This window comes from Pimephales promelas, chromosome 3, assembly GCF_988280905.1.
Source record: "Pimephales promelas chromosome 3, fPimPro1.hap1.1, whole genome shotgun sequence".
In the NCBI taxonomy this organism is placed as follows: Eukaryota; Metazoa; Chordata; class Actinopteri; order Cypriniformes; family Leuciscidae; genus Pimephales; species Pimephales promelas.
This window is the reverse complement of record NC_142771.1, coordinates 10,810,001-10,822,332: the sequence shown is the minus strand read 5'-3', so window position 1 is coordinate 10,822,332 and position 12,332 is coordinate 10,810,001. Positions and strand designations below refer to the sequence as shown.

At 40.2% G+C, this 12,332-nt stretch overlaps 1 protein-coding gene across 2 annotated transcripts in view; it reads left to right on the top strand.

Annotated features, from left to right (window-relative positions):
• The window catches only part of srebf1 (sterol regulatory element binding transcription factor 1), a 40,462-nt gene that overhangs the window by 20,972 nt on the left and 7,158 nt on the right, over window positions 1–12,332 (top strand). For both annotated transcript variants that reach the window (XM_039675246.2, XM_039675245.2), the window contains exons 9-14: window positions 1,275–1,459; window positions 1,568–1,829; window positions 5,338–5,504; window positions 7,169–7,337; window positions 7,431–7,539; window positions 10,091–10,200. In XM_039675246.2, the coding sequence (XP_039531180.1) occupies window positions 1,275–1,459; window positions 1,568–1,829; window positions 5,338–5,504; window positions 7,169–7,337; window positions 7,431–7,539; window positions 10,091–10,200 (1,002 nt within the window). The remainder of the gene's footprint in view (window positions 1–1,274; window positions 1,460–1,567; window positions 1,830–5,337; window positions 5,505–7,168; window positions 7,338–7,430; window positions 7,540–10,090; window positions 10,201–12,332) is intronic.

Genomic DNA, 12,332 nt, shown 5'->3' with positions numbered 1-12,332 from the left:
GCAAGCGTTTCTCGGTGGTGGAAATCCTTTTGCTACTAAAATGTCTTTGTCGTTATTAGGGTTGGGTATCGTTTGAATTTGAACGATTCTGATTCCGATTCCTTGTTTCGATTCCGGTTCCTGACGATTCTCGATTCCGATTCTTTTAAGAGGCAGGGTCAAAAAAGTTTAGCTAACCTTGCTAACCAACGGTCTTTCTGAAGGAAATAATCCTTTCTGAAGAAAATACTCCTGTCACAAATACTCCTTTTGTCACAAATTTTGCATTTTGCAGAGATTTCGTTATTTTTAGAAAAGTGAAGCCACACTTTGGACCGACGTAAGGTACTCATGTTCGACTCGCGTGGTTATGCCAACACTTCCGGTAGACGCTTCTTCATTGGTGTTGTTCAGCGGTTTCTTCTTCCGCTCGGCGGACTGTGAATATCGAAACTAGGAATCGAAATTTTAACTTTTGAACGATTCCGGGAAAAACGAAAAGTTAGTCTCGATTCCAATCGATACTCGATTCTCGATACCCAACCCTAGTCGTTATGGAGAGCGCAGTGCATGGTTGCATAGCAACGACAGACGCAACAGGAAAATCGGCCCAAATTTTACCATTAATAATAAAAGATAAGGGGATGTGAATGTCAGTAATTTATCATTTTTTGACTCAATCTTTTTATAAAAGATTATTTAAAGGCTGAAATACGTGAGGTTTATCTGTTTACAAAACTGTTTTTGTGAAGACTTTATTTTAACTAGACTTAACCTTTTGCAAGACACTCCTTTAAAATCTGGCCATCATTTTTAATGGTATTTTAAAACAAAAAGTGCATATTCATGCTAATTTTATTTGCTGGGTTCATTTGGCAAATTGATTTCATAGTAATCATGAAATAAAATGTTCATGCTATTTCATCTCTGGGTATGATCAACTATAATTGTGTTTTTACAGTATAAAATGCAAAGTACAAATTTCACCTACACACACACATATTATATAAAATCATTTTTTTCTGAATATTTTCTTATTTAAATTTTTGGTAATGCGTCGTGTAGGTCTTAAATTTCAATGTTTATGGTCTTAAAATGTCTTAAAAAGGTCTTAAATTTGACTTACTGAAACCTGCAGAAAGTGCTTTTTCAGTCTTTGCTTAGGGCTAAAAGAAGTTGAAATGCAGAAATACTGTTAGCGAACATCCCAGCGCTGTAGAGAGCGACGTTTAGATGAATATGTAAATATATACAGCACTTTATACAATAGATTTTATTTGTTTTGATATGTGTAGCCAATTCTTGGGGCTGGATGGATTGGATGTTGCCCACTCTTCTGGTGTGGCTGCTAAACGGTGTTCTGGTCGCTGGAGTTTTGATCCGACTGTTCGTCTATGGGGAACCTGTCACCAGACCTCACTCGGAATCGTCCGTCCTCTTCTGGAGACACCGCAAGCAGGCCGATCTGGATCTAGCCAGGGTATAAAACACTCTCTCGCACGTGTCCATGTTAGATCTGGGAGTCCGAGTTCACCAGATCGCTTTCTCCGCTTCTGTTTTTTACTATATTCTTTTCGTATTTCTGCAGGGAGACTTTGCTCAGGCCTCTCAGAACCTCTGGACGTGTCTCAAAGCTCTTGGTCGACCTCTGCCCACGTCTCAACTGGACCTGACCTGTGCTGTTCTGTGGTCCGCCTTGCGTCTGTGTCTGCAGAGATTGTGGGTGGGCCGCTGGCTAGCCAGCCGCGCCGGAGCCCTTCGCTCCAACCGCCCCCTTCAGGAAGACGCACGCAAGAGCTGCCGTGATGCCGCCTTGGTCTACCACCGTCTACACCAACTCCACATGACCGGTAAGACGTTTATACATATAGAGGAATCGGGAAACCTTGTGGAGAGCAGCTGATAGGGCAGGTTCACACAGAACACATTTTTTCCATTCCACTGACCTTCTAGACCTTGCTTTTTTCGCTTCACCGCCCTGCATTTCACGTTTTTAACCGCAAAAACCAGTTCCGTGTGAATGGCCCGTTGAGCCGCCCTTTTATTATCTCTGACATTTGCTCATGATTGTCATATTTGGGCCTTTAGTGGTCGTCGCACAGAACTTTCAAATTGTTCATAAAGCAGCCGTTACCCTCTGCTAATTCACAATGGTAAAATGATTTTTTTCAAATATATACACAAAAAACAAAACAAGCGACCGGCAATACATTTGAAAGGAAAGCATAGTAGGGCTACTCAATGCAAATGGTAATTTAAAGGGATAGTTCACTTTGAAATTAATTTTTGATATGTTTTAGCTTACCTCAAGGGCATCCAAGATGTAGGTGTCTTTGTTTCCGCAGTATTTTCAATTTTGAAATTTTTAGGTCAAACCGTTGTTGTCTGTCAGTCATATAATGCAGGTCTATGGTCACCACCTCAAAGAGCATGCACAGAGAAGTCCAAATTAAACATGATTTAATGACTCGTAAATGTAAGTACACATTGATGGCCTAAGACACGAAACGAGCGGTTTGTGTGAGAAAACGAACAGTATTTATATCGTTTTTACCTCTTCTGTCTGCGCAAGCGCGCGTGTATTGTTTACACAGAGATTTCAGAAGTGTTACCCTTCACAGTGAAGATCTAAACATATTTAGATAAACAGGAACTTGCACGATTTCGATACAACAGACAACGTTGATTTTTTTTCCTCGCAACCACGCGAGAGATCACTTCCGGCGTTTTCCAGCACTTGCGCAGACCAAAGCGCCCGCGGCCTCAGATCACTTGAACGTGACTGTTATTACAAGAGGTAAAAACGATATAAATACTGTTCGTTTTCTCACACAAACCGCTCGTTTCGTGTCTCAGGCCATCAATGTGTACTTACATTTACGAGTCATTAAATCATGTTTGATTTGGACTTTCCTTTTTGAGGTGGTGACCATAGACCTCCATTATATGACTGATAGACTCAAGCGGTTTGACCTAAAAATATCAAAATTGAAAATACTGTGGAAACACCTACAGACACCTACATCTTGGATGCCCTTGAGGTAAACTAAAACATATCAAAAAATAATTTCAAAGTGAACTATCCCTTTAACAATTGTGAAAATGTTTTCTGACATAATTTTTCTTCATGACCATTTTACAGAAATTGAGCTTTAAAGAAGACCAAGCCCATAACATGCGGATGGAAAAATAAAAGATGAAAGATACTATGACCACTTATGAAGAATTCTTTCCCAAGACTTATTCATTTTGTTCCCTTGTTTGCGCTAAATCATGGCCAAGTTGTGCTGCTTCATTCCCTCATTTTAATGGTCCAGTAGTTCAGGCCATATTTTTGTTTTAACCCTGAAATGGCACACCTGAATCAGTAGCCGCGTTTCCACTGCCGGGCTAGGGCTGGGCCAGAGCTAACAGCGAGCCGGGCCGAGCTAGTGGCCTCGGGCCTCAAGCACCGGGCTTGCGTTTCCACGGCCGGGCCAGTAGCCCCACAGCGCTGCCCCAGACCCCACCCCTAACACGCCTTTCAGGATCAAACCTCATAAAACCCAACCCATTTCAGCGGGTATTATGAATTAATTTATTTTTTAAATTAGGAAGATAGCATGTATATTAACTCAACTGCCGTAGTGGCTGCAATAGTGTCCCGAGACCAGTACAGGCGATTCTCCATTTCAAGCAGCGATTTTTTGCGCGATATAACAAGTAGGGCTGCGGGCACGTTTTCAAGTTATTCATTAATCGTTAACCGAGGCCCATCGGTTAATACTCGGTGCATAGTGTGCGCGCCGCTACCTCGAGATACGGAGTTAATTTTTTAACACCTTTAATAACTGATTGGACCCCATTTGAAACGAAATTAATTTATAGAAATAAAACGCAGCAAGTACGGAGCAGTTAAAGCCCCATTTCCATCACCCTTCAAACTGAAATTGCCAATTGAAAATAAGCAAAACGTCCATTTCACAAAAACTCCGTGTCTGCAAATAATAATAATAATAATAATAATAATAACCATCATCATCATTATTGTAACATTTTATTAGGCTGCATATGTAGAAGACGCCTTTATCCAAAAAAGGAATAGAGCACAAATAAACACAATATTTTTGACAAATATCAGCGCATATCCAGTGTGTGTGGAGCACGCACTGATGGCTGCGAGACGCCCATGTGAACAGTTTCATTGCATTTCTTTCAGTGGAAACAACTTAAAATACTCTTTAATTTCTGGTCATACAGAAAATAATAATACATTATTCGCAAATACATTTATTTATAACAAGAAAACGTTGTGCTTTAACAATTAATCAAGGCGCGCTTCATGATCTCCGTGAACTGAAGCGCGAGACCTGAAACAGCCACCGCATTCGAATTTGTTCGTTTTAAATTGGACATTTAAAGCTTTAAATGTCCAATTTAAAACGAACAAATTCGAATCGAAAGCCAATATCTTCTATGTTTATGTAGCTTAATTTCTCTCTAAATGTGCATCCGGAGATGGAGATATGTTTTTAGCCGAAAATCATTTAGAAAACAATAGTTTATTAATAAACAATTAATGCCTCGTTATTTTATATTATTTTATTATCAGACACATTTATTATAGCCTATAAATCACCCATAAATCCCCTTTCTGTAGGCTGTGGTTACGGCTCTTCTCATTCAGCACTGCAGGGAAAATATCATTTCCAGGTTCTAATTTGGCCTCAGAAAACCAGTAAAATATATATTTTTTCATATTAATTTGTCAAATATTTTAAATGTTTAAGGGGCAAAAAAATCAAACAAATATCTGAAAATTCGTCGATATGTAGCCTATATATAGCCTATATATTGTTGCGCAGCATTTGGCATAGGCCTACTGTTCAAATTAAAATGTTATGCAATTTTAAACGGTTAATCGGTTAAACATGGACACCCCTATGTGCATCTTGCTTCAGATCATAACGTTCCATAACACCGATAAACTCCGCCTTTTACCTTGAGCACGCCTCTAGCCCGAGCTGGCCCCCTCTGGCCCAAGGTATTCGACGGGCCAGAAATCCTGGCCGTTGGCCCCGAGGAAGCCCCGATCAAGCCCCGGAAGTGACAGTGGAAACGCGACTGGCCCTGGCACGCACTAGCACGGCCCGGCCCTGGCCCGGCAGTGGAAACGCGGCTAATTAAGGCTTAATAAAGTGTTACTTTTCTGTTTTAATTAGATTTAAAATTCCACATACGCATTTGATCGCAAATCCACGCAGTTCCGTAACAACTCCACTGTAAATCAATGACGTTTGTTGTTTGTCAAGCTTGTGTTGATGACAAATCTTCTTGCCATTAATCATATTCGCTCCTGCTGTTGATGTGTGTGTGCAGGTAAGCTCGGAGGAAGCCACCTCTCTGCCATCCACATGGCCCTGAGCGCGCTCAACCTGGCCGAGTGTGCCGGAGACTGTCTACCTGTGGCCACACTGGCAGAAATCTGTGTGTCTGCAGCCCTACGGATTAAAACCAGTCTCCCCCGCCTGGTTCACTTCACTACTGTTAGTACACACACTCTCACACTCACAGGCCCTGCTCCAATATCTAGTGAGCCGCACTGCTGTCAGACACATGCTAATCTTAACCATGACGGAGCCTCAGAAGTGTTTTATGTGTACGCTAGGCTAGCATAGCATGCTCATCCCCTAGACGTGCAACCTGACGCGCATATGCTCTGTACTCATTTAAACTAGAATTGCGAATATACAAATTTATTTTTAGACATAACTTCTGGAGAGAAATTGCGCAGACACTGGACAAGGATGAAACACTCTGGTATGTGTGTGTCACTTTGTCAAGTGAGTTTACTATGAAAGGCAATGTGATCAGCTGTACAAATACTATGGAAGACGCATAAGAAAAACAAAATCAGGTAATTGTGCAATACCAAGTCATGATAATGAGATCAAAACTATGACATAGTAATTCATAATTTACTTTTGTCGGAATATCAATTATTTTGACTTTTCATATGCATGTCAATTTGAACTTTTTTTATAATTATGACTTGGTATATCATAATAAACTTTCTCATAAGACTTAAGATGGCTTGAAATTATGTGGCAGAAATAGGCTTCAATAGAATACTCTTGTCAAAGCTGGAGCTGTACAGAGTGCCGAAGTTACGACGTCACTCTGTAGGCCGAAACGCGGAAGTGAGTTAGCATTTTAGCACTTAAAGTCTATGGGATTTTTGAATGGGTTTTTGCTAAATCGCCTGAAATAAGGTCTGTGGTGAACAAAGCCTCTAAATATTTTCACGTTTTGATCTACTAAACAGATATTATGAGTTGGGATGTTTCTGTTAAACGGCCCCATTAGCATGTTGCTAAGCTAACCGTGTTATCCTCCAAACAAGCACATCACATATACACTGTTTACTTGATTGTAGTATTTTTATCAGTCATTTCCAGGATTGAACGAATTATATTCAGACTTCGGATTTATTTTAGCTTGTTGTGGTGGATTCTGGGATTGAATTTTATGCCAAGATGCTCTAAATATTTTCAGGTTTTGATCTACTAAACAGATATTATGAGTTGGGATGTTTCTGTTAAACAGCCCCATTAGCATGTTGCTAAGCTAACCGTGTTATCCTCCAAACAAGCACATCACATATACACTGTTTACTTGATTGTAGTATTTTTATCAGTCATTTCCAGGATTGAACGAATTATATTCAGACTTTGGATTTATTTTAGCTTGTTGTGGTGCATTCTGGGATTGAATTTTATGCCAAGATGCTCTAAATATTTTCACGTTTTGATCTACTAAACAGATATTATGAGTTGGGATGTTTCTGTTACACGGCCCCATTAGCATGTTGCTAAGCTAACCGTGTTATCCTCCAAACAAGCACATCACATATACACTGTTTACTTGATTGTAGTATTTTTATCAGTCATTTCCAGGATTGAACGAATTATATTCAGACTTCGGATTTATTTTAGCTTGTTGTGGTGGATTCTGGGATTGAGTTTTATGCCAAGATGCTAGCAATGCTACCAGACTTGGCAACGTCAGTGTCCGTGTGGCGCTTACAATAGAGAGCTCCCTAGGTTTTGGAAGAGCGTCCGACTGTTTGGGCTGTTTTGTTGGTTTACTCTTGTGTCCATATTTGGTTCCTGTGCTGCAGAGATATGATGTTTCTTTTCATGTTCTGCAGCGAGTGTTCTTAAGCAGCGCTCGCCAGGCCTGTCTCTCGCCCAGTGGGAGCGTCCCTCCTGCCATGCAGTGGCTGTGTCACCCTCTGGGTCACCGTTTCTTTGTGGACGAGGACTGGTCCATACGCAGCACCCCTAAGGAGAGCATCTACAGCCAGGCGGGAAACTCAGGTCAGCACTAAACCGAGAAATCCAGGCTTTAATGCGCTCGTGATGATGATTCCTTAGTCTCACTTGTGTGTGTGTATTTGTGTTTATCTGCAGTCGACCCGCTGGCTCAGGTGACCCAGGCGTTCCGGGAGCATCTGTTGGAGAAGGCCCTCTACTGTGTGGCACAGCCTCAAGGCGACAAGACCCTCACTGATGGGGACGGGTGCGTGTCGTTCCCAGCGCTAGTTTGCACCAATCTCTATAGGGAATAGAAGTGCACTGCTTTCTAGAAGGTTATAATAGTGATGATGTCTGCTTTCCCTTAAAGGTGCATTGCGCAACATTTCATGTTTAAAATCGCCGTTTTTCTAACCCATACATGCTTAAACAATCGCCTGATGGGCTGAATGAGCCATTCTCTGATCATTGCCTCTATAATCAGGCTTGGGAGGGTTACTTTAAAAATGTATTCCGATACAGTTACAAATTACTTCATAAAAAAAGTATTCAGTAACGTAATCCAAGTACCAGAATATGAAAGTAATGTAACTGATTACTTTTGGATTACTTCAAGGACAGATATTATAAAAAAAGTAAATAAATAAAAAATAAAAAAAATCTAGTGGCTACAGTATGGTTTTATAGATTATTATGTATTATGTAGGCTAAGGAAATAGTAAAAACTCAACATTTTAAAGTTTTCCACAATCTACATATTAGTTTATTATAAAATAGGAAATAAACTGTTGACTAATGCCGTGATCTTTCTTAATTTGCCTGACTGAAATTGGGCTGTTGAAAGTAGGAGTTCCCTTACGTTAGCAGCGAACATCTCCTTCAGTGAGACTGAAAACGAAGATTAATGAAAGGAAATTTTAGGTACTAAAAAAGCTACTCTCTTAATTTTTACAGATTCCAGCATCGCTAGAAAACTTACAACTGCGATCATACAAACCACACAATTTTAAAGCAGTAATAAACGCTACATATTAAGCTAACAACAAGGCACAGGATGCACTGTAAAACAATGTTGTTGGAATTTTCTTTTTTAAAAACAAAATAGCAGCGGAATTTCCAAGAAATGAAAGCATTTTTACCTGTGAGCAGCATCGTTTCTAGCAGCAGTGATTCAGTCCGGGTCTGAGGAGATTGTTGTCGAGAGCTGTTATTTTACGCAGTCACCAGCAGGTGGCACACGTGACTCATGTCGCGCGAGTCATTAATATAGTGTTATTATGCCAAAATACATATTTACTTAGTTTTAAATGAAACCATTGTAATCCTGAAAGTATCCCCCCCTTTTTCAAAAAGTAACTATAATCTGATTACTACGTTTTTTGATGTAACTGTAACGAATTACAGTTACTGGATTTTTGTATCCTGATTACATAACGCCGTTACATGTATTCCGTTACTCCCCAACCCTGTCTATAATCCTGTACAGTAAAATAAATGAGAGGGATTCAGGAATTTTAGACTGGGCGTGACGTCATGCGCGTTCACGTTTGCCTGGCTATGTCTGGCAGGTTTGTGTATTCGCCGCCATTCTCCGTATCAGCGAAGACTCAAGCGACACAACTTTAGTCAACTTTCTACAAAAGTAGAAGATGGATTCAAAGTGACCGGCTTGTAGTTCATTCCAAACCCCAATGCAAACTCCACGTAATGAAAATAAAACTTTTGTTTAGTGCCAGGCGTCGGAATAAGACGAGAGTCAACATTCAACAAATGGAGAGGTCCCCGGACTGCTCTACGGCTCAAACGGGTCCTATACAAAGTAATAACTTGTTCATGAACATGTTTCCATAATAATACAATCATAAGTGGATACAGTAAACACATAAAACAGTTCAACGTGGAGATAGATGGAAACAATGTTTTCTACTACGCCCGTTTACACATAAGTGTGTAATTTACTCAAATGCCTTTCCTTTCATATATTTAAAATGACTTGCAGATTTATAACTTTATTACCCCTGAAGACATTATAACAAAAAGCTTTGTGCTGCTGATGCTCCTTTGGTTATGAACAGCTCGTGCAAGCGTGTGTGGTCCATGAGGTCCTCTGGTTGCAGTTACGCTTATCGCCAGAGGGGGCGTAGTTCTGCAAAAACTCAGAGACTTGCGCAATGCACCTTTTAAAGGGATAGTTCACCCAAAAATGAAAATTAGCCCCTCATTTTTTCAACCTGAAGCCATCCTAGGTGTATATGACATTTTTCTTTCAGACGCATAAAATCGGAGTAATATTAAAACAATCTTTATAATGCGAGTTTTGGCCTGGAGAAAATTTGAAGCCCCAAAAAAGTGCATCCATCCATAATAAAAGTGCTCCATATGGCTCTGGGGGGTTAATAAAGGCCTTCTGAAGTGAAGCCATGCATTTGTGTATAATAAATATCCGTAATTAAAACTTTATAAACTATAATCATTAGCTTCCGAGAGCTATAATCACTAGCTTTCCGATTGAGACGGCCATACCTAAAACGTTTAAAGCTTGCCCCAAAATTACGCTTTATTTTATGTTATATACTATAACTATAATAGCAAAAAGCTAAGTATTCAGTCGAAATGTTAAATCATAATGTAGACTTAATGTAATTTATTACATTAAGTCTACAGACTGGTTTAATTTATGTAAAACAACATTTTTATTTTTTAACTGGCACTATTGGTTTCTAAATATAACAAACTTGAGTATTTGTTTGCACTTAATTTTACATTTGGTGCCCCACACATTTGACTGAATTTGAGTTGTGTGTGTGTTTGGACAGGGAATACTCGGACGCTCTGGAATACCTGCAGTTACTCACCAGCGCCTCAGACGCAGCAGGAGCCACAACACAGTCCTTCGCCATCGGGTCAAACATGGCCACCGTCACAGGTACCGTCACTTTAGATGCCTCCCACATCCCCGAGCTGGTGTTTTGAGGACTCCTGGATCATGTTCTCCATAACCCCTTTCACACAGCAATCCCAGTAAATTACCAGACTGTCTTTACCGGTAAATGCACACGAGCAACGGCGATCTGGCTTTACACATCGGCACCAAAATACCAGTAAATTCCGTGATCAGATATCATCTTTACATGCTGCGCCATTGTCTCGTAAACATTCTGCGACTTTCTGTGCGCACGCTCCGAGACGGACAGGCAAGGTGAACTTCACGCATAATCAGATAAAAACACACAGAAATATGTCAAAACGCCCGGTTTGGGGAGTATTCGGTTACATCTCAAGTGAACATAAACAGCTGGGAAATAAGTGCCACAGGTGTCCAAGGATTCGGTCTTAAAGTGACAGCAGCCTAATATTCCTTCTGTTTCAATGTGAATCAAACAACAAAATACAAAGTGAAAGTCACTCACTGCTCTTTAGTAGGATTAATCTATCTTTAATGGAAACAGGGAAAGACTATACAGTACTTTCTGTTCCATTTCTATGCTATGTTTGGTAACTCTAAGCTGTTCCTCTATGGGAGGGTATGGGATGTTTTTCACGCCAATAAATAAAGAGTTGTTAATTTATGATACTTCCTTTTTTATATTTATATTTATTTGATACGAATAGCTAAATAAAGACAATGGGTCTATTTGAAGCCTTTATTATTCATCATTATTTGTTTCGTTGACTGGGATCAGTGATCCAATACTGCTTCCAGTGATCTGTGAACGCCCCCAGAAATCCTGATTGGAGCACCCGAAATATATATTCGCATTACCGCTTTCCGTTCAGGGGTGCGTTTCCCGAAAGCATCGTTAGCCAACTATGGTCGGAAGTTGGTCGCAATTTCCATTGAACTCTATTGGTAATAGGGCTGTCAATCTTCCTCTATAATACTATTCGAATTCCACTCCTTATTTTATGTAATATTCGAATAATATTCGAAATATTAAATGCTCAAATTTTTCCTATTATTAATATTTACGACATTACACATTCTTATGGATCGTCAATGCCACTATAGCCCGTGGTTGTTGTTACACGTTCGGCCCACTAGAGGGACATCTAACATTACTACAATGAACATTTAGGGGCTGTTTACACCTGGCCACTTCATGCGTTTTCTCAGATCGGATAACTCTGACTTATCAAAACGATTCCATTTACACCTGGTCACATAAATGTGTTTTCGCAAAACAGATATAAATCCGATCTTCAATTCCCGCGCTATATACAAATTTAGTAAAGTGCACGTCACCGAAAGCAGCAGATTTGAGCTGCATTTTATTGATCATCGGCTAATTTCAAAATCAGCAATAAGAGAGAACGGCAACAGCCCTGGGGTAAGATCATTTCGTTTCTGTACTTTTAATGAAGATGGTAGTGTTAAGCGTCTGCGACTTACTTTCACTTTGATTTGCGATAGATTGCGGCGCGTTGGCTTGATGAATAGGGGCTCAGATCTGAGGTGATATGATCGTCATATCGCGTCGGAAGTTCCGGGAATCTCCCGCATATTGATAGGGTCTCCCTGATGGCCGCAAATTAAAATCTCCCGGAATCCGCGCATAACATACATAGCGCGCGGCGCGTGCATGGCAGAGAGGGAGTGAACGAGACCTTGCTAATGTGCCACGCGAAAGCTAGTCCCGCGCTCTCCTATTGTTAATAAGAAAGCAAAGCGATAAGGGGCCGTTTACACCTGGTCACTTCAGAAGTATATATTTATTTTTAAATATATATAAAAGCAATCCCAGATAGCAAACTGACATTGAATCAACGTGGAAATATGACATCGAAACAACGTTGATCTGACATTGTTTTGCTCATCGAATTAACGTTGAACCAACGTCAGACGCGTCATTCTTTCAAAACTAACGGAAAATCAACTTGAAATCAACGCGTTGTTTCAACGTTATGAAAGCAAACCAATTTTCGATTTTCATTTAGCTTTGAAGAATGCCGCGTCTGACGTTGGTTCAACGTTAATTCGATGAGCAAATCAACGTTGTTTCAATGTCATGAGAGACGTCGTTTCCACGTTGATTCAATGTCAGTTTGCTGTCTGGGATA